Genomic DNA, 22988 nt, shown 5'->3' on the forward strand with positions numbered 1-22988 from the left:
GCGCATCTGTAGTTCTTTGGAAGAGCACGATGATTAGCAACTAACTGTTGGAGAACTTGTTACAAAAATGGGCACATTTCTTGAAGGGACTGATCACATTGCATATGACAGACGGCACATGAAGCGTCAACTAATGGAGTACTTCGGTGACAAAATTATAATTTCTAGTGACAGTGGAAAAAACGACTTCATTACACTTCGAGAAACTGCCAATCACATTCTACGGGCATATCGTGATTTGCCACGAGTATGATGAAGAAAAGGAAAAACATAGAATCATAGAAACCGCAGCTCGACTGATCAAAAGCGACATAAAATCCAAACTACAATCTGGAAGTGATACATATCCTTCACCCAGCGAGTTGACCATTCAGGAATCCCTTCAGTACATTACACCTAGCCTTAAACTATTCTGTGCCACACTTTTTGCCGGAAAGGACAATGAAACCAAAATAGCATCGATTGGCCAGTGTTTGATGCAAGCAGCCAGACCAAGAGCTATATTAGCTCCTCTGTCGTTAGGTGTTGCTGTGCAGCTGCACCACCACTATCGATTGAAACACCTGATTGACACGCTACATCACCTGGGATTCTGCTCTTCATACGCGGAAGTGCAGCGGTTTGAACGCTGTGCTGCAAGTACATTTGGTAATCGTGTGACCGAAATGTCAGCAGACCAGACTCTCCTCTTTGCAGCGGATAATGTAGACCATAATCTCAAACGCTGAGTGGTTTAGGCACATTCCATGGTATGGGAATGTTGGCGGCTATTACTCCATCCACTACTACCAGTCTAACCATTCTTCGGAAGCCTGTCTCTGATGCTCGTGTGAAGTCCCTTGCCAGTGTTCCCATTCATGCATACACTGAAGCCAGGGCTATTCTTGAAAAGGTCAACTGTGAACTGGTAACAGCACCATCACCGAACGAAAGCTCCCTGGACATTTTGTAGAAACTTTCCTGGCACTTTCCGGCACGCACTCCAAACTGGTCAGGAATGATGCAGGCCATTCACGCAGATCCATCTCTTCATCATCCAGGGAAATCCACTGTTCTCTGCTTACCGATTATTGACCTCCCTCCATCTGATATGTCATGCATCTATTCCACTTTAGTGTACCTGAATAATCTTGCGAGAAAATATAAAGTCACACCAATCATCACCTTAGACCAACCACTGTTTTTTAAAGCTTCACGTATCCTTCATGACAGAACACATAACACCAGTATTAAGGACACGGTTCTCCTGTTGGGCTCATTTCATACTCTGATGAACCTTCTAGGAGCAATTGGTTCCCTGATGGATGGTTCAGGCTTACGTGAAATCTTGCATGAGGTTTATGGAGAAAATTCGGTTGTACATATGTTAAGTGGCAAGTCCGTAGGTAGAGCCTTCCGTGCGCACATGATGGTTGACCTCGCATTAAGTGCATTGCTGGTGGAGAATGTTTTTCTGGAGACCAATAACGGAATACACAGAACTATCAACGATGCTTACTCTCTCTACCAGAGTCTGATGTCGGGTGAGATTAATGTAACTGGAGCTAGTTCTTCACCTCTTCTTCAAGAAGCCCAGAAAAAAAATAGAAGAACGAAAGTCAGAACTTATTAACACATCAAAAACAAGTCAGTTGTGGCTTGCATACCAGCGCATGTTGACTACAGCAAGGAAAGTTGTGGCAGCAGACCGAACAGGAAGCTGGGAGGATCACCTTGATGCTATAGCAGAGTGCATTCCCATATTCGCTGCAGCAGGACACTTCAATTATTTGAAGTCGACATGCTTGTACAGCGGGGGACACTTCTAAATGGTACAGCCATATGGAGATTTACGGCTAAGGTGTACCATTTAGAAGTGTCCCCCGCTGTACCTGCAAACAATGTTAACGCTGCCATCGGTTAATCCAACAGTTCACGAAAGCTTTCAAAATGGGTTCGGAGTTATTAGAAGAAGCAACCGTTATTGGGCTGGGTTGTCTTCTGATCTAGTCATAGAGCAGGTTCTGATGAGATCGCTAAAATCCACTGGGGGTCTAACCCATGGGAGTGGAATGTCGGAGATGCAACGATCTTTATGGGTGCTCTCAATGCCAGCATGCTCCGAGTATAATCTGGCGATGCAAACTCTTACTCACACAGCATATGTCACTAGCGAACAACATAAAGAAGCCGAAACGTCAAGAATGTCACGTGATATCAGTGACACACGGTCGCATTCTTGCAGGACTGCAGCCCATTTCACCATTTGACGGAGACAAATCGTTGAGAAACATTGTCACTGGCGTCATAGCGGATTCCTCGGTCAACGTCCATAATTTATTTTCAGTTGGGGAAGAGCTTGCGAAGAAACTATCTGGCAAAGACCTGTTCACTGTGAAGTGGAAGCGTGCTGATAAAGTCAAAACTCTAGCATCCCCGAGTAGTGTTAAAATCAGCAACGATATCTCCGTCGATTAGAATCTTTTGTTTCAAAGACTGTTAGTTGTCGCTAATGCAGGCAGCACATCTTTAGAGGAGACCTTAGCTCATGAATTATGTGCCTACCCACCAGCTTTATTTGAGGCACCCAGCATGATGCGTAAGGCAGACAAAGCCCCACTGGCCCATGTGATACTAGAGTTCAGCAAGCAGCAGACCGCAAAGTTTGAGGAAACGGAGCCAGACAATATTCTGTATGTCTTAGACGGAGGATCTTTGTTACATAGACTACAATGGTGTAAAGGCATTCGTACGACAATATCGCTGCATCATTTGCTGAGTATATAGTTCGTAAATATGGCACATCAACCATCGTGTTTGATGGGTATGGATCACCATCAACGAAAGATGTCACACACCGCCGTCGAGCTGGATCCTGTGCTGGTCCAACAGTGCTGGTCCAACAGCTTAGGCAATGACGATGTAGATGTGTAATTTTCCTCCCAAAGTCTTTCGTTATTCCCATTCTTTTGCTTAAGAATATTTCTGTTTTATGTATAGTACTTATATTAAAGCGACCTTTGATTTAAAGAAAGAAACAAGATTTTTTCAAGCGTATAACGATTATCAGGGTTGCCAGAGCCCAAGAAAGGTAAAAGTGTAGATTTTCCCAATTTTTTCAAGGTTTCTTCTTCTTCTTTTTCTACAGGTTGGGCACAGGGGGCACAAACTATACGTCGTTGGCAAGGGGGTTCCATAAGCTTTCCAATGCGGTATGCTCCATGTCTGTGACAATTAGGGAGGATGCTAGATCTAAGAAACGTAAGTTAGATCATCGTAAAAAATATACAGAGTGACCCTCCTTGGTCCGTGGTTCCGAATTTTTATCTCCCTTACTGTTAAACATACGTCCTTCATGTTTTAATGTTATTGTTACCAATATCTGGTCTACGCGCGGGAATTTTTCTGAAGGCGTATGAGGACGTACAGTGTTGCAAGGGTCCAAGAAATATCAATTTAGAAGAGAAAAAACAAAAAATCAACTTTCTTCTTCTTCTTTTTCTAGGGGTTGGGCATGATGGGTACAAAAGTCACTTCGTTGGAATTTGTTGTCTATGAGCGTTTCAACGAGGTATCATTCATGTCTCTGTGTCAATTAAGAGGACTACTAGAGCCGCCAACGTAAAGGTCTACGATTTTTTCGAAAAACCATGGTCCGCCATTTTAAAACTCGTTTTTGGAGGTGTTCCCGCGGTCCGATTTTGTCGGATTTTGGATATTTTCATCAGGTGGGGGTACCTAAACAAAATACAGGTGTAAAACTAAAGGTTGCAATTTTGCCCATGTCAAACCGTATTTTGACTCGACTATTCTGCATGCGCCTTGTATAGATGTTTCTACAATTATGTCACTGTCGACTGTTACTGGATTTTGAGATGCTTTACAAAATAATGTTTATCAATGTTCTAAATTTCACAACATTTAAGCTGTACGCGTTTCATGACTTGTCACAAATTTCTTTGTCACCAGAATAGTTTTTATCAGATAATGTTATAACAAACTAGCTGAATTTTGATATTGCATGAAAAAAACAATTGTGCAAAACAAAGTACAGCTCAGGTGGTACTTTTAGCAGTTACTCATGATATGAAGTCCGATTAAAGTATTTCATAAACATATTATAATGGCTGCATTGGCATGATCACGTTGAGTAGATTAATTGCATTTGAACGCTAAAAAAGAAAATATTCGTAATCTTTCACTTTTTCTTTGTTTTGTAGTGTTCAGTGTTAAAGAAATTGATGCTGTGGAAATTAGTGGCGGAAGTACTTATATGCCTGCAATAAAGAAACTAATTAATGAAATTTTTATGTTGAATCCTGTCATTAGTGAAAATCAAATCGCAAAAGCCTGCGCTCTTCAGGCAGCAATGTTGACGCCAACAATAATGGTCCGACCAATGAAAGCAGAACATATTCAACACTCCTCAATTATATTAATATTGGATGAAGAATCAGATGGCAAAAGACAGTAAGTGTCAAGGACTTAGTGTAAACATTAAAATCAAAGGAAATATGCTCTAGTTAGTAAGTAAAATTGGTGATGTATTAAACTTGTATTATTTATACATCATAAACGTTAAGTGTACTCGGATCAAGTAAAATTCATTAAGAAAAGATAGAATGGATTTTACAAAAGCATTAAACTTGAATTACAAAATTGGATAATATTGTTACTTCTTTGTAAATGTAGTGGGAGCTTGTAACAATCTTATTGGACCTTAACATTGAAATGTTCAGAGTTGCGTTTAATAGAATGTATATTGCTCACATCTGAACATATCGTGGAAATAATGTGTCTTTATTGAAAAGAATGTCCTCTTAATGTTTTCTGATTGGATGATAAGACATCGAAGGAAGGTGTGCGTGGATCGTGGTATTATTTCCCATAATGGAATCTTACCTATTCCACCTTCGGTCTATACTTTGAATGTATCGTTCTTCTGCATAGGAAATAATCAGAAATTTAAATTCAGAGAGAGGAATGACCAAGTCAAATCACCGAAGAAGGATATAAACTGTTGTGAAGCAAATCTGGAAGTAAAGAGAAACCGTAGAGGAAAACGCGTATCGTATGCCATTGAATTTGTTTCCTTGAATCATATAGTGTCTAGTTCTGGAATGAGATTTTTTTTTTTTAGGAGATACAATAAAACTGATGTTCCCTTCTATTAATTTCGTCGTGTAAGGAGTTGATGAAACACTCATCATTAAATAATTCGCGTTCTGTATTTGTCGTTGAACAAATCTCAGTCCTGCAGGATGTGTGCTGCGCTTCAGCGATGCATTCTTTCGCCGTTTCAAACAGTATATCAGTGCTGGGCTATAATATTTTAGTGAACAATACGCTGACGTTTCGACTTTTATTTTAATTCGTATCTAAAATCCTTCATTTCTTGGTTCAACTAAATTTGTATCAAGTTTTTTACTGCTGTTTTTTATATTAGGTGATAACACTACGTACAATTTTGTATATGCAGTATAACAAGTGTTAATAACACAGTATACACAAATACTGTAAAGTTCTTCTACGCAGGGAGAAGGTAAGAGCAATCACATACCGGAATCGTTTTGTCACACTACCAGCCTTATTACAAAATCTCTTGTAATAAAGAAAATGAAATGAAATCTTGAAGTTTTACGTCCCACGGTTATGCCGGTTAGGCTAAAGGAGACGGTGATGATGAGTGATGAATGAAATGGTGGAATGAAGAAAGTGGGAGGAAACGGGAGAACCCCGAGAAAACCCACGCACACGGTGTTTGTCCACCACAAAGTTCAGTTGGCGGGGGCGGGGATTGAACCCGGGTCTTGTAATAAAGAGTATGATACAATTTCACCATAAAATTGTCTAATAACTAGGATAATAAGTGTCCCAGGGCCCAAATACCCTAGGGAAGGATTCCCACAGAGTTCCAAGGAAACAAAGTGGGGTAGATTTAGGATGCTTTAGAGCTCCATGCAAGCTAGAAGGCTTGGGTTGAGATTGACCGGTCGAAGACTGATACCAGAAATGGTAGTCGTCTTGTTTTTTTATAGCTGTTCCAGTGTAGCGGTGGCACTGGTGTTTATTCTTCATTATATGACTAGTGGCGCTATTGTTCTTGTCGCCTCCCACTGTAGTAATTTATAGTAGGATGCAGTGCTGTACTTTATAAATACTAGCCCCTGTTAAGTGTTTGTAAGCAAATGAATGAGCGGGATATTACATTCCACGGGTCACTTTAAAAAGTAGGCCAGAGGATTATTTTTTTGTGAACATACATTGGTAAGCCATTATTCCTGGAACGCACTAAGATGGTCTAAAATATGGTTGCACTGGACAATAAACACTAAATTCACACAGAGAGCACTAACATTGGTATGGTTATAGGAGAATAAGCATGAAAGTTTGTCCCTTGGCCGAAGCAGGATCCCTGGAGTGCACTTCATTTCTCTTAAGGGAAATGCTGTTTTAAGCTTTACTCACTAATGGTGGCATGTGAAGTAGTGGTTGAGGTTGTTGGCGCTTTAGTAGTGGTGGTGTCGTGAAAAGTATCTAACGTTATTGGTGGGGAAGTATCAAGTCTTGGTTAGTCCGTTACTGGTGGGCGCGAACGCAGACGATAGTATAGTATACAAACGCGGAAAGAATAACGGAGAATAATTAAAAGCACAAGCACTATAAATGTTACTAAAGTCACTGGTATAATTAGAGTGTTCATACTGGAAGAACAAAAGCTTGTCTTATAAGCATATTGATGTTCTGGACAACCTGTATAATTCCCATTAAGTAGCGTTACGAATACCATGTTGATAGGTACAATATGGAAAGATTCCAATGCTGATTGACAAAATAAAAATGGACTTGTATTTCTGGACATCCTGTATATAGTAAAAATGAATTTGATTTTATGAATGTCCTGCATGTAATGATTATATAGTATGACGTCATTGACAGTCATGCAAGTCGCATCAAGGGAGCGAAGAATTGTTTATTCTCCTTGTGTAGATCGTTGACTTTTACGCGGAAAAACAATAATGCAAGTCGATTCAAGTAGATTTTGTTTTAACATCGCTTTCAGCAGCAAGGCTATATGAGGCGGGACCTACTGATTAACGTGGAATCTGAACCACAGAAGCTTCCCCCGGGAATCGAACCCGAATCTCTCATGTACAAAATTGCAAGATTGCAATTTATTCACTGAATAGAAATGTAATGATTCAGCTAATTTAAATAACAGATAATAATGGAAGAGTATAGTTTACGATGAAAAGCAAATTATTCACTCTAGTAGTTTCTCCCTCTAATGGTAAGTAGGGCTACTGCCTTTTATTGAAACTTTATTATTTAGAGTGAGAACTGACTAAACGTTTATAATAGTCAGTAATAGAAGTTTTTTAATGCTATAAAGCGTTCATAATGAATGATTTGGGTAACTTCTATTATTTCATTTTCCCATTTTTCATTTTAGTAGGAGGATGAAAAATGATCTAATCTGTAAACGCTTTTAAAGTTAGGTTGTGTATTCTTGCAGTGGCAAAGTTCAGTATCGCTTCGTTATCCTCTTTCTTTGTTTTATATTGCCTTTTTTTTCGAATGATATGTTGATGTGTGTGTGCTTGCCGGAACAAAATGTGGTGCTTTTTTCTTTCAGTTTTTAGAGAAATCGCATTTGAAAGTTAAAGCATAAATCCAAAATCCGGTTTTGGAAAAATGATTAGCTGTTGTAGCTCTGCATGTTAATAGGACTGTCTTTTGGATTTATTTCTGAAACCCAAAACCGGATTTTTGGATTTATATCTGAACTTTCAGTTGCGACTTGTCTAAAACACTAACCTTTGACTTAACGCGCTTTACACACCCACCCGCTATATTTTAAGTCATTGTTTAAACTATGTATAAGAGAATTGGTTATCGGTTGCCACTTCCTGTGTTCTAACTTGGCTACAATTTCCGCAAACATAAATGTCATTGTTGCTTATTAGCAAAGCTAGTGATTTATTTAATGTTATAACTGCAATACTTGGGTAAGAAGATCTGTTACATCTGTTAGAAAGATGTGTTATTATACGATTAATCACCACATAGTTTTCGTAATCTAATATTCATAAATGGTGCATCGGAATACGCTTAACTTAGTATACTTGCTTGAAACAAAAGATAGGGAAATTGAATTTTCAATATTTTATTACAAAAACAGGAAATTGTGATAATGATGGTTGAAGTATTGAAATGGAAGACCGAGTTTAATTGGTAGAATAGGAATAGCTCAGTAATCTGCGCTTTGACTTTTAGAGTCAAACTAGATTCTCTTACTCGTATCCATTTTTAATTTATTTCTATTACTGTAATGTACTTCTATTACTAGTCTAATTTAATATTATAAAACCATGCCAGTGCAAGGCTAATGTGAGCAGGTTAGAAAATCTGAATATCCTCTTCCTCAATCTGAATATCCTTTTCCGGATCACAGACTTGCGCATTAGGGTGGAGCGAAAAAACTTTTTTTTTTCACCAAGCAAAACGCATGGAGTCCAAAAAGTTGCGTAGTGGCCTGGTGTTAACGGGTGTAAAATATTTTCTTAATCGGTTGATATCTTCAGGTTTCGCATGCGCACTGAAGTTTGGCGAAAATGAGGAAAATTTGAAAAAATAGGATATTTTAATTTATTTTCTTTTTTTTTTGTCACCAAGCAAAACACCTGGGGTCCAAAAAGTTGACAACAGGTGTAAAATATTTCCTTGATCGGTTGATATTTTCAGGTTGCGATGCGCACTGAAGTAACATCCTTTTTTGCTTTACCAATAAATGGTATTATTGCATTAAGCCCAATTCGTGCACTGAAGTTGTGTTAGCAACATTCATGTATTGTTTGTAAGAGTAAGTTAAGAAGCAATTAGTTAATTATTCATTAGTTAATTAATGATTAACAGGGGCGAAAGTCTTTCTTAGTTTCAAACTTCGGCATCACGAGCCGATTCAGAAGACGTGCCCCGATGAAACCATCGCGCCTGTCCTGTCCACAGACTTGAGTTGCAGCTTCTGTCACCACACGAATGCATCGTTCAACTGCTTGCGTATGGCACGGTAGATCCTTCCACCACAGATTTTGAAGTTGATCTTGATCCAGGCTTTCTTCTGGCAGTCCAATTACGAGTGGCGGTTCGGTGACAGCGAGGTCTTGCCAAAAGATGATGTCTGTGTAATCCTTGGCGCTGAAGTTCAACGGCGGAACTTCGAAGGTTCGAATCGAGCCGCCAAGACCAGGAGGAGTCCCTCTTGCCTTCAGGATTCGTTTCTTGGCCAAAGTACGAATATGAGGTCTCTCGTCATGCAGCATCGCCAGTAGGAGGTTTTCGGGATGTGCGGCGAAGGCGTTTCTCTGCATGGTGTCGTAAACGACCTTTTTCAGTTCCGGATCGAGGTACTGTTACAACTACATGGAATGCCATAGATTCTTTGGTGCATCCCTGATCTTCCAATGGCGCTTGATATTGAACCACATTGGAGCGTACACGCGGACCACGAACGTGGACAGGATGACTAGCTTTTCAGATGGGATTTCACTCCCCACATACAGCTGCAAGATTCGATTTGCAGTACTCAACCATCGTGAATGGGAGAACATGCCAGGACTTCTTCCTCTCAGCCCTTGCGAAAATTGCCCGGTTGCGACAGCCCGACAGATGTCGGGTAGATACTGCTGGTCGGTGCTGAGGTCTGGGACGTGAAAAGGGAAAAAAAGAAAGAATACTAAGCTCGCTCTCTAACAAATGAGATGCATGGAGTAAGTCGTGATTGGGAACCCTTCACCGCTGGTGGGGGAATATTCATGAAACTATTAGCTTATGTTTAATTATATATATATATATATATATATATATATATATATATATATATATATATATATATATATATATATATATATATTTCATTTCTTACTTTCGAACCTACAAGGTTCGACTAAAATGAAGACTTTTATATCGGACTAACGAAGAAAAATAAAATAAAATAAATACATGACCGTGTTTATTATATATGGAATTCCCAGTCACAAACCCCTTTTCAGTTTTATTAAAAATAGAAGTAGAGAAGAGAGTATCCAGTATCCAGTATCCAGTATACGAGTATCCAGTACTTGAAGTAAAAACGATGAAGTGGACGGCATGCTAGAATTGACCACAGAGAAGAATAAAAAAAATCAAAGTAATACATATATTTGTCGAAGATTTTGACTTTCAAAGTTCTCCCATGATGATCATTCGTTCAGGCTACTCCAGTCCTTTTTGCTTCCTTTATAGAGCCAACTTAAGTTAGTATTGACTTTCAACGACTTTAATTGCCAACTACCATTATTTATAGTAAGTCACACATATATGTTAAACGAATTGGTGCACTTAATACTAAACCTACATTTCACTCACACACACATTCATACAGGACAATGTATACTTCTGGTTGTATTTAGTTGAATTAAACTAACCTAACTACATTTCTATAGACATTTATTACATTTCAAGAAAAGAAATCTTAATTTGACAAAACAGAAACAGTTTGATACATGAATTTAAAAAAAATAATAATGATAATATTATGGTTTTTAGGCATGCACAGAAATCTGTTACTTTCAACAATATCGAATAACACATTTCTCTTTGTAGATACATTTAAAAGTTGGATTACGTTAAAAAAATCGACAAAACGAAAGAAGGAGAGAGAGAAAAAAAAACAAGGGTTAACATTGAACATATTTGACATTCAGTACAAAACGAGTACATATAAATGCCAAAGAAGAATAAATTGGTTACTTATTAAAAAAACTTGGTAGCACTTTTATTGAGTCTCTATCCCAAGAGGGGACGTTTCGACAATTTTATGAGTCCTTGTTCTCACGTCGATAGTAATTCCATTATCAACTCTCTTTATGCACTGTGATTGGTGTCCATGCGAGTATTTAATCGTTTGTCTTAACTACAGACGAAAAATTAGTTTCTTCATATTATATATATTTTCATTTCGTCACTTGACGCACTTGGTAGAAAAATTTCAAAATTTATCATGATTAGAAATATTTATCGAATCCAATCCCAGACATTGGGACCATATTTCCATAATACTATATGTCTCAATGGAGCTAGGTCTCTGGATCTATCTAGGTCTTCTATTCACATTACTAAATTATTAACCACATTTCAGTTCATTGAATTTAAGATTACTAATTTTCTTTTTCTAGTATAGATCGTGGAGTCAAAAGGTTTTAGTCACTGAACTGACGAACGACAAATAGTTAGGTTTCCGATCGTAGGGGAAGGATTTGGGGCGCACTGTTTCGTAGTTTACTGATTTCACTATTATCTCGCAAAATAACTTTGGATACGGATTAGGGTTTTTTCTACTTACGACCTGCTACTTGTTCTATTTACATGCAACATTTGACATAGTATTAAAAAATTTAATGGTTACAAACATTACTAACAAATCAGTAAGGTGTCATTTACTACGAGTTACGCGGTAATACTTTACCATCAGAATTAATTAGTCAATATCGGGTGTCAAAAATCTATGGCAACCTAAAACAACCAGGGTAGATACCGAGCCCTTTACATACATACTCGCATATATATATATATATATATATATATATATATATATATATATATATATATATATATATTCATATTACTCAATATAATAAATTTCACTCTAATATCAATCTTAGTATTTCGTCGATATTAAATGCTACATAACCTTTTCATATTCAACAAGTATTCACATTTTATTGGCTCAAAAACAAAACAAAAACCCTAACTAACAAACATTATTTTCTTTTCATAAGGTTGCAACATTGAGCTGTATATTTATCCCGATAATCATTATATCATTATATCATTATATTATATCATTACATTCATTCATTATTTATTCATTTTCGCGCGAAGTAATATTTTACAGACATCCTATTAAATACATTTACACGCAGGCCATACACATATTTACATTACGCACTAATAAATATATAATTATCACAATCCGTCAGGCTTAAACTACTACACGATAACATTCATCGAACCACGGACTCTTTTGTTTCGAAGCACCCAAATTATATTTACTTCGCAGTTTTGAAAAAAAAAAGGCATAGTGCACACACTGAAAGTTAAATTGTCAACGATTATTTCATTTCTGATTTGGTGATAAAACTAAAGCAACAATGGAATTTTTCTACAGCCACGGGAAAAGAGAATTTCATATTACATTTTGAAACAAACAGTAACATCATGTGGGTTATTAAGAAAATAGGCGTTCTCGATTTCAATGGATATTTCGGGTTCTAAATGATATAGCAAGCTGTAATTTTCAGAATAGTAAGATCTCATGCTATTTCATATGAATGCATACTCATTCGAACCGTAAACCATGTCTACTAGATGTAATTTAGAAATAAGGGGCCAAAATCAAACAATCTAGATCACTAACTTGGACGATGACGTAATGTCAACCAACGACTGATTACGGAAAACAAACGCGATGGCGCTGTAGTAAGGAATAATCCGCTGTGTACTAAAATATAGCCTTACATTTGCTAATCAAATCTATAATATTTATTCTGGTTTAGTTACTTTTAGTTAGAAAAATGGTAATGAGTTTACATACGTAACTACACTGTCCTCGCATCGTAACGTCACACATTCACACAAAACTACTATCTATACATAACAATATATATACTAAACTACTAAACCAAACAAGCACCATTTAATTACATGCATGTTGAAGACAAGTACCTTCAAACACATTACTCCTTGTCGGTATATGAAATTGGCTCTATTGAACTTTAGGGGGACAAAATGAGAAGAGTAAGCCCTAGGTCCAACTGACCTGACCAATTACTAAAAACATGTTTACTAAAGATTGATGCCCTGGGGGCCCCTTACGAGGTTTATTGAGGGACCCTTTCCCTCAAAGGGGAAAACGTCCTAAATCAAACAATAACTAACCCATTCCGCCGCTAGAACTGGGTCAATTAGGAAATGAATAGGAGCCCTTTTTGTTAAATTAAACTGTCATTCTGAGAGTTAACATTGCAACTATGAAACCTACTGTGTACATGCAATTACTAAATAAATAATTAAAAAAATCACATTTACTGTATACACGAATAAAATGCACAAAACCAGGTCGTATTTCCCCAATCCCTAACGGAATCTATGGTTTGAAAGAAGAGGAGGGTAAAATCACACTTCCATTATATTTGTTCTAAAATGATAACATCATGGCGTCACGTAAACAGAAATCTGGAATTTGATATTTCTCCTTGGTTTTGCAGTTCTTTCGACTAAAGTATAGGTTTACAGGCTCCTATATAATCATATAGCATTTATCAATGAAATTAAACTTGATATTACCTTACGTTCGTTTGAATTTCAGTCCTATTCAGCCAAAGTGTAGTGGTAAATAATACTAGTGGTGCTCCTTGACGTGTCCTTGCTTAGAATGATAATATTGCGCCGAAAACGAGAGGGGTAGGAGAATTCCTCCAATCACGGCGAAATCTTTAGCCGCGGAAATTACAAAACAAATAGAAATTTGTCAAATCCAGATATAACCGGATCTGAAAGTGACTATGGACTAGTGAGAGAGGTGAGGGAATGTTTAGTTACCTGACCAAATTCCACCTTGGTCTGAAATTAAGAAAATTTATATCCAATTTCGAAACTATGTTTCGGTATGACGTCAGCAGGGTAAACCTTATTACTATTCAACTTGTATATGCGAAAATGGGATTTACAATTAATCAAAATATAACTAAATATGTTATTCAGTGAAAATATGATTTTCTAATGAGACCTGTGGATTCATTACATTCATTTGAAGTAAAGAGAATAAATAAATTGTGTAATTAAACCGAAATCGAATTTTAAAAATTCACTAGGTACAGGGTGAGTAAAAAAAAGTTGCCATTACTCTCAACTGTAATGGTACATTACAGACGACGTCGGGAAATCTGCCTTGGATAGGCTGGAATTCCAGGACTGAAAGGTTCTCGCAAATATGAAGGTTTTTTGCGAGTGGTCCCGTATACCCTCGTGGGCTACTCGTAGGTCCCTCTAGATAGTCGATTAGATTATGTAGGGTAAGCTCATTGAAGTGGAGTTGATAAACTATCCATTGCAATGGCTTGCCCAGCTGAACTTCCAGGCAATGAATAACCCCATTTCGCTTTCCTGTGTTGACAGCAGTACCGTGGCTGCCGATCGCCTGCAGTCCCGACAACTCCATGTTCACGACGGTTGCGTAGTCCAGGATTGCATTCGTAATTGCTATAGCAGATCCGGATTTTGGTGTCACGTGTCCAAAGTATGTAGACCCTGGTTCACTGATTAGGGACACGTGTTCCTCCACAATCTCCCTGCGATGTAATTTTCCATCAGCCATCATTTCAACAAACATCGTTTTGTCCTTTCTCCCGTCGAAGTAGAGTGCCCGCAGTGGTTGGAGCTGGTTAGGCGGATCTTGTAAACCCTCCCTCATCTTCTCTCGCTCTCGCCTGACTTTGCTTCTGTCGATGACCGTATTCTCATCTGACGGATGGGCTGTGTCGTGCAGAATAGCAGAAGAAATCGCTGCGGCAGGCCTGTCAGCAATCCCATATCTGTCTAACACCTGGGCAAACATGGGGAGTTTGAGACTGGTACTGGGCGACTGCTTTGTAGATTTCCGGATATTGAAGGTTACTGATTGGTCAGTTGTCTCAGCACTAGCAGTTTTACAGTCTATAAAAGCAATTCGTGTTTAAGAATCAAAACACAACTTTCTATCTTTTGTCTATTTTTCATTAAACATCACACATTACTATATCATTCTACAAACAAGACCAAAACCATACAAATTGACTGAATGTCCTCAAAAATTACAAATGTTACCGGTGCACATTACTTCAACCTTTTCTCTAGCTTCTGCAGAACTATTACGTTCCATTACAGTCAAATGTTTTTAGACTTTTCACAATGTTGCCAGATACAAACTCCACATCCTCCCACCTTTTGATTTATGACAAATAAATCAAAACAAAATCACGCTAAGTACCGTACAGGTATCTTCACCTTTCGACCTTTTCTTGTTGTGACAACACGTTCACCCTTTTCTTCAATTTTACCTAAAGTCAAGGTTTTAGACGGACATTCCTCTTCATTTTTCGCTTGCACAACACCTTCGGTTTGAACAAAACTCACTTCCAAGGAGTACAACCGCTGAACAGGTCTTATAATTTCTCCACTCTCAGTCTTAATCCTAGCCACTCTTACAATATCATCCTTCCCAGGGAACACCTTTGTAATTTTTCCTAAAGGCCAGTCCAGTCTTCTCTTATTGTCACTTCCAACAAGTACAACGTCTCCTTCTTTTATTTCTCGACAAGTTTTCTTTCCGGTTTGCTTCAGTACTAACTGACTTAAATACTCACTACGAAATCTATCTCTCAATTGTGTTCTTATGTGCTGCAATCTTCTAAATCTTTTTGACTTGTCAACTGTCTCTATATGATCCGGATCAGGTACTCCTATCTCCAAATTATCTTGTAAAAACATAGCTGGAGTAATGGGTGTGAGATCGTTTGAATCTTCTGACAAATAAGTCAACGGACGCGCATTGATAACTGCTTCTATGTCACACAACACTGTACTCAATTCTTCATAACTTAGAGACGCTCTACCCAACGTTCTACGAAGAAGTTTCTTGATCATTTGTATAATTCGCTCCCACCATCCACCCCACCAGGCAGCGGTAGGTGGAATGAACTTCCACTGAATTCTTTCTACTGATGAGTACAAAGAAATTTGTTCCCAGTCGATTAACTTAAAGAGGTTATCTGCACCGACAAAATTCGTTCCATTATCAGAATAAATGATCTTCGGCCTTCCGCGCCTGTCAATAAATCTCCTTAATGCTGACAAAAAAACTAGAGGTCGATAAAGACAGTACCAGTTCTAAATGCACTGCACGATAAACGGCACAAGTAAACAAGACAATCCAACATCTTTTCCCATCTTGAAGGAAGAGAGGCCCAGCTAAATCTACTCCGGTTATTTCAAAAACTAATGCATCTTTAACTCTGTCTTCTGGCAAGGAAGCTGGTGTAACATTAATATTTTTTGCATCGTACCGTTTACATTTAACACATCTTCGAACAACAGAACTTATAGTTTTTCTCCCACGAAGAATCCAAAACCTTTCACGCAACTTTGTCAATAATACGTGAACTCCAGCATGAGATGATTTCAAATGTTCCTTCAATATTAACATCTTCACAACTTCATGCTCAGGTGGTAATACAATAGGACTCCGAAAATCATCTTCATCGAGTCTACGTGCAATTTTAGTCTTTAACCTAATCAAACCTTCACCATCAACAAAAGTACACAATTGTTTCAAACGATCTGGTTCACTAACAAAACATTCTTTCTGGATAGTTCTCATTATAACCTTCTCAGCTGATTCTATTTCAAATACCAATAGTTCACCTGTTAACCTTTCACTTTCCTTTGAACGACAATTATGGATAAAACGCAAGATCCATGCAACCATACGTATTAATTTCTCATAATTTGAAAAATATTGCATATACCACTTTGGCTCATTTCCAACACTTAATGAAACAACTGTTTTCAGTTTTTCATTATTTACTTCAAGCGCATTTGGTTTCATATCAGTTTTCGGCCAGAATTCTTCCGTCTGCCGTAACCAGTCAGGTCCTTCCCACCATTTACTCTTCAGTAACGCTGCAGCATTGCAGCCTCTTGAGGGTAGGTCAGCTGCGTTCAAATTTCCCGGTACATGTCTCCAACACTTTACATCGGAGAGAGCTCGAATTTCCTTCACTCTATTCATTACAAACCCTCCCCAAGGTTCATCATTTTTTATCCAGTAAAGCGCCACCAAAGAATCAGTCCAATAGAACACACGAATGTCTAAATTTAAACTCTCAATCACAGACACAGCAAGTCTAACTCCGATACAACAGGCCATTAACTCTAAACGTGGAATAGTTGACTTTTTCAATGGCGCAACCCATGCTTTGCTGAATAGCAACTGGACATTAACTTCTCCATTGCATTCACTTCTCAAAAACACTACAGATGCATATGCATTTTTACTAGAATCACAGAAAACATGTAACGTCCAAGAGTTCCTTGTACCATCTTGTGCAAACTGTCTAGGAATCTTTATTTCGTCCAACATCGCCAGTTCTTTATACCACTTGTCGAATTTCCTGGAAATTTCTGAAGAAACTGGTGTGTCCCAAGAGTTGTTATTTTCCCAGCTTTCTTGAAGTAACAATTTTGGAATTAACGTCACATGTGACAGAAATCCTAGAGGGTCAAATAATTTATGAGCAGTAGATAAAATAATCGTTTGGACACTGGTCCTTCTACTCTGCCTAAATTCTTTGTATCACACAATAAAGTGTCTGTACATGTGTCCCATAACATACCTAGAACTGGAGTGTAAACATCATTACTGCCTATAGAAGAACCACTATATACCCATCCTCGTAAATCGAATTTACCTTCACTGAGCAGCGTCTTTGATTTTTCGATTAAAGCAAACATTTCGTCTTCGTTGTCAATAGACGTGACACAATTATCGACATAAAGGGATTGTTTCAATTTACTAGCTATTTCTTCATATTCACGGGGAGCATTTTCTAAATGGTAATTAAAAACGGCCCCCAACAGAAAGGGACTGCAATTCACGCCAAAAACAACTCGCATATGTCTAAAAGTTTTAAACTTCCTTTCGTCAAAATTCTCCCACCAAAGAAATCTTAAATAATCACGATCGTTTTTATTTACCGAAATTTGCAGGAAAGATTTTCTAATGTCCGATATAATCCCTATCTTTTTCTCTCTAAACCTATGCATAAGTGACGGAATTTCTTCAATTAAGTTTGGACCCTTCTCCAAACAGTCATTCAATGAATATGCACCCTTTGTTTTCGAAGACGCATCAAAAACTGGCCTGATTGGGGTAGTGGAATTCTGTTTTATCACTGCCCTATGTGGTAAATAGTAACTTCGATTGTCCAGCTCCTCCTCTGGTACTTCTTCTATGATTCCTTCTTCCAACCAGTTTCGAAAAACGTTATCATAGTCTTCGTATCTTCCTTCTTGCCACAGCTTCTCGGTCATCTTCACACATCTCTTTTCAGCTATTTCCTTGTTGTCATGTAGTTCCATAGGTTCTTGCTTCCACGGCAATTTAACTTCGTAACGACCATCTGAATTCACGCACAAAGTTTCTTCAAAATGTCTTAAAATTACTTCATGGTTTTCGTTCTTAGTCTTAACTTCTATTGGGTCAGTGATGCCTAACGTATCTAATTTCCACAAATCCGTAATACGGTCATTGATTGACAATAAAGTGATCACAACATTGGCAGACACACCATAACATCTTTTGCTGCATTAAAAGTTTCTTTTTCTCTTCCAGGTTCATACTCTTGGCCTTTTCACACTTTTGTGGTAAATGATACGCTTCACAAAAAACACACTGTTTGTACTCTTTTACCTGATTTTGTCCAGAAAACAGATTATTAACAGTAGGCACCCTTTTTTCTTCTTTATTCTTTTTAAAATTCACCATGGAAGTTTGTTTCACTTTAAACCCTGCTTGAGCTAACGCAATGCGTTCTTCTCCCTCCACTTCATTTCTCAGAAACTGTAACAACTGTTTTAGTTTCTCACTATACGTATTTGCATTACTGTCACTTACACTGGCAGTCGCTGTATGCCTTAACCAAACCCTCAAAATTTCATCAGGCAAACAAGATTCTACCAAGGGGAATAACATAGCTGCATATTTTTCACTAGTCATACCTATTGATTCTAGCGCACGTAAATAGGACTCAAGTTTATCATATAAGGAATACAATTTTAACTTATTTTTGTCGTTCGAAACATTCTGTATAACAAGTCCTAACAGTTCACGTATGTAGTACTCTATCAACAATTCTTCTCGACCAAAACGATTGCATAAACTTTCCACAGCTTTATCGTAATTATCGGCTGTGGGTGGATAACTGTTCACTACATCCCATGCACTGTTACCGGTACTAATTGCTTGTAGCAGGTATTGGAACTTGTCCTCTTTCTCGATTTCATCATCGTTATGAATTCGTTTGAACTGGCTCCAGAAACTTATCCACTCACTTATTTCCCCACTGAAAGTTTTCAACTCAATTTTCGGTAATTTAAGTTTCTTTTTACCTGTATGACCACCTGAACTGCTAGAAGGAGCTACTTTTTTCAAAATGTTCTCATGTTTTACACGCGCTTCGTCGAACATTTCCCGGTAACTTTCCACGTTGTTGTACTCTTCCATGTAACGTGCTTCACTTTTTTTTGCTTGTATCACTAAGCAACAGTTCAAGTATATTTTCATCATAGGTTGACAATTCGGTTATAAGTCTCTCCAACTTCGTAAAATATAATTTGACACTTTCCACATTTACATTGTCCTTTTCACATTCAGCCACTAAGCTATTATAAGCCTTTGAAAACGATATCTGCACCGGTTTCCTAGCCTTTACTAATTTATCCATGATTCGTCCTTTTTCCCGCCTCACGCTGGTGTGCCAAAATGTTACAGTCTATAAAAGCAATTCGTGTTTAAGAATCAAAACACAACTTTCTATCTTTTGTCTATTTTTCATTAAACATCACACATTACTATATCATTCTACAAACAAGACCAAAACCATACAAATTGACTGAATGTCCTCAAAAATTACAAATGTTACCGGTGCACATTACTTCAACCTTTTCTGTAGCTTCTGCAGAACTATTACGTTCCATTACAGTCAAACGTTTTTAGACTTTCCACAATGTTGCCAGATACAAACTCCACAAGCAGACTCCGTGCAATGTACGCCATCGTTGTAATCCGAATAGTCAGCTTCAGTGTCACATTGGGAACTTGGACCGGGGTCTTCCTTCCGCTTTTTGAAAGATTTTGCCCTGGCTGCTTCGGACTCCTTCCTACTTAATCGTTTCTGAATGGCCTTGGTGACTTTGACGTCCAGTCTCCCAATGAACATCAGTCGAGCTGTTCTCTGGTCGACAATGAATTCTTGCTCCTGTCTCGGGACCTTCTTCCCTTTCTCGCACTGGCAGAGGGAAATTTTCTGACATTTGCAAGCGGCAATGTCCAACAACTTGCGATTTCTTGAAAGCGTCGACGTTCCTTCGACTTAAGAAACACTTCTTCAGCTTCTGTACTTTCTCCACATCCTTCTTAATTAGTTCCATAACTCTCTGGTGACTCACTGTTGGAATCGATGCCTTAGTCCACTTCCTCCACCTGACAGGCCACTTCGTCTGCGATGAAAGACAGAGGCGGGTCTTCCTTGCTCAGCTGCTTCTTTTCTTCACGCTTGAATTCCACGTACTTCAGGACATCTAGATGTGTGGGAAGAATTGCATCCGGTAGGCGGGAGGCACTCCCTACAACCAGGCAGTCAACCTGACGTCTTGTTTTCGAAAGATTATAAGTTTTTTCAGTCATATTTTTTTTACTATGTAATTGCCCGTTTAGCCTTCTACCTGTCTTGGAACATAACTGCGACTGTTGCGCGTGGACTGTTTGTTCATTTCACTTCCTCAGCTAACTATACGGCAACAATCGCTCTCTGCAACAAAGAAAAAATGCGTATTAGGTTAAATATTTAAATAAGAAACAAATCAAAAATAGTAAATACACTTATTTCGATAATGAATGAGAAACGACAAAAATATGGTGTAACAGTTTTATTTCATTTCCCATTTGGTGACAAAAAAATTAATATATCCCATTTTTTAAAATTTTCCTCATTTTCGCCAAACTTCAGTGCGCATGTGCAACCTGAAGATATCAACCGATCAAGGAAATATTTTACACCCGTTGTCACCAAGCCACTGCGCAACGTTTTGGACCCCAGGCGTTTTGCTTGGTGACAAAAAATAAAAGAAAATAAATGAAAATATCCCATTTTTTTTCAAATTTTCCTCATTTTCGCCAAACTTCAGTGCACATGCGCAAACTGAAGATATCAACCGATCAAGGAAATATTTTACACCCGTTGTCAGCAGGCCACTACGCAACTTTTTGGACCCCAGGCGTTTTGCTTGGTGCCAAAAAAATAAAAGAAAATAAATTGAAATATTCCATTTTTTCAAATTTTCCTTATTTTCGCCAAACATCAGTGCGCATGCACAACCTGAAGATATCAACCAGTCAAGGAAATATTTTACACCCGTTGTCACCAGGCCACTACGCAACTTGTTGGACCCCAGGCGTTTTGCTTGGTGAAAAAAGTTTTTCTTTTTCACTCCACCCTATTGAGCATATCACAGATGCGCAGATCGTGCTTGCAGGATGCACGATAATTATCACTGGGGCTCGGAAGTTGAGGAAAAATCATCTTTTTTACGAGTGCCTGAAGACGAGCCTTAACATAATATAGTATGTTCATTATGGGTCATTGTAGGCCAGAAAATGTATTTTATTTGTCCTTTTTTGCCTTTTTCAGCGTTGTTTGACTTATAGATGTTTTTAAAAAAACTTTTTATAGGTCTTCCTTGCACTTCATCTTTCGATAATAAATTTACTGGCCATTAACTCGAATCACCACCAACTCTTAAACATGTTTTCTTTAGTAAAGAAAATTCAAAAGACATTCAACGACTGGACTGAGAAGACCAAATCTGCAACAATCACAAGTAAGATAAGGAGGCGTTACAATGTCCTGTTGAGCAGTGGGTGGGTGAGAGTGGGGAAGTTTCCTTATTTTAGTTACGCACTTCAGTTTGTGGAAGAAGAACAGACCGTTGATAAGCCTCAAATTAAGCCTAGGAAAACTTCCTTTTTGCGTCAACTTCTGTTTGAATTTATATAATGTCTTGTATGGAATATATATAGGGCGTTAATGAACTGTACCGACGAACTGTAAGAGGTGATTCTTTTCAGAGCTAGGGCTGTGTAAAACCGCGAAAAAGGGAAATTTCGCGAGGCCCTATTTCGAATTTGATAAACTGTGGATGGTGGTCCTTATCAGCGTAAAGAAAGTCAAGAATACGCAATCCAAAAATGCATGTTTTATTAATGTTCACTGGGTTTACAGAGTATTCCATGCAGGGTGAAATTCCCAGACATGCCATCAACTGAATTTTGAGATATGCTCTGACATTATGATTGGTCAAAATTAGGCAAACGATAAGCTTTATAGTAGCGAACACGGAATCTTTTGGTGCGATGTCGGAAGTGTTAAGGATCGTCAGCAGCACGGTCTCGTGCTTGGGAAAACGAATTCTCCAATGTTTTCTTTCACACTTATAAATGAAGAAAACGTAAAATATACCGTGAAGAAATACATCGCATCACACGTTATTCCGGACACACACACACACACGCAAAAAAATGGAGCTGCCGGTCTCTAACACTTCCGACTTTCCTCCGAAGGATTGGATGATAATTGTTGTCAAGGCTTACCTTCTGTCTACTTTGGTCCCTCCTTGAAATCAGGGTATATCTGAAGACTCTCTGAAGACTCTATTAGGAGTATATCTCAGAATTACACCCTTTAGGAAATACTCTGTACACCTATTGAAAATTGACGAAATATGCACTTTTAGTTGTGTATGCGTAGGCTCCCTTACGCTGACAAGAATCACCATCCTCAGTTTCTGGAATTCGAAATAGGTCCTGTTGAAATTTTGCTTTTTCGCGACTTTGGACAGCCCTAGCTCTGAAACTAGGCACTTTTCGCCAAAGGTTCATATGAACTTTTTCTCTTATTTTGACATGAGAAATGAGCTCTTACAGTTTGTCGGTCTAGTTCATTAACCCCCTGTATATATATATATATATATATATATATATATATATATATATATATATATATATATATATATATATATATATATATATATATATATATATATATATATATATATATATATATAGTCTTGTACGGAAAGGCCAGGGCGGCCCGAGG

The 22988-nt window shown here is 38.0% G+C and overlaps 1 protein-coding gene across 2 annotated transcripts in view; it reads left to right on the forward strand.

The window, feature by feature from the left end:
- LOC145680969 (heat shock 70 kDa protein 4L-like) overlaps positions 1–22988 on the forward strand; it is a 331629-nt gene that overhangs the window by 200748 nt on the left and 107893 nt on the right. For both annotated transcript variants that reach the window (XM_081752187.1, XM_081752188.1), the window contains exon 7: positions 4200–4449. In XM_081752187.1, the coding sequence (XP_081608313.1) occupies positions 4200–4449 (250 nt within the window). The remainder of the gene's footprint in view (positions 1–4199; positions 4450–22988) is intronic.

The sequence above is a fragment of the Thermobia domestica genome, chromosome 3, assembly GCF_964235325.1.
Source record: "Thermobia domestica chromosome 3, izTheDome1.hap1.1, whole genome shotgun sequence".
Taxonomy (NCBI): Eukaryota; Metazoa; Arthropoda; class Insecta; order Zygentoma; family Lepismatidae; genus Thermobia; species Thermobia domestica.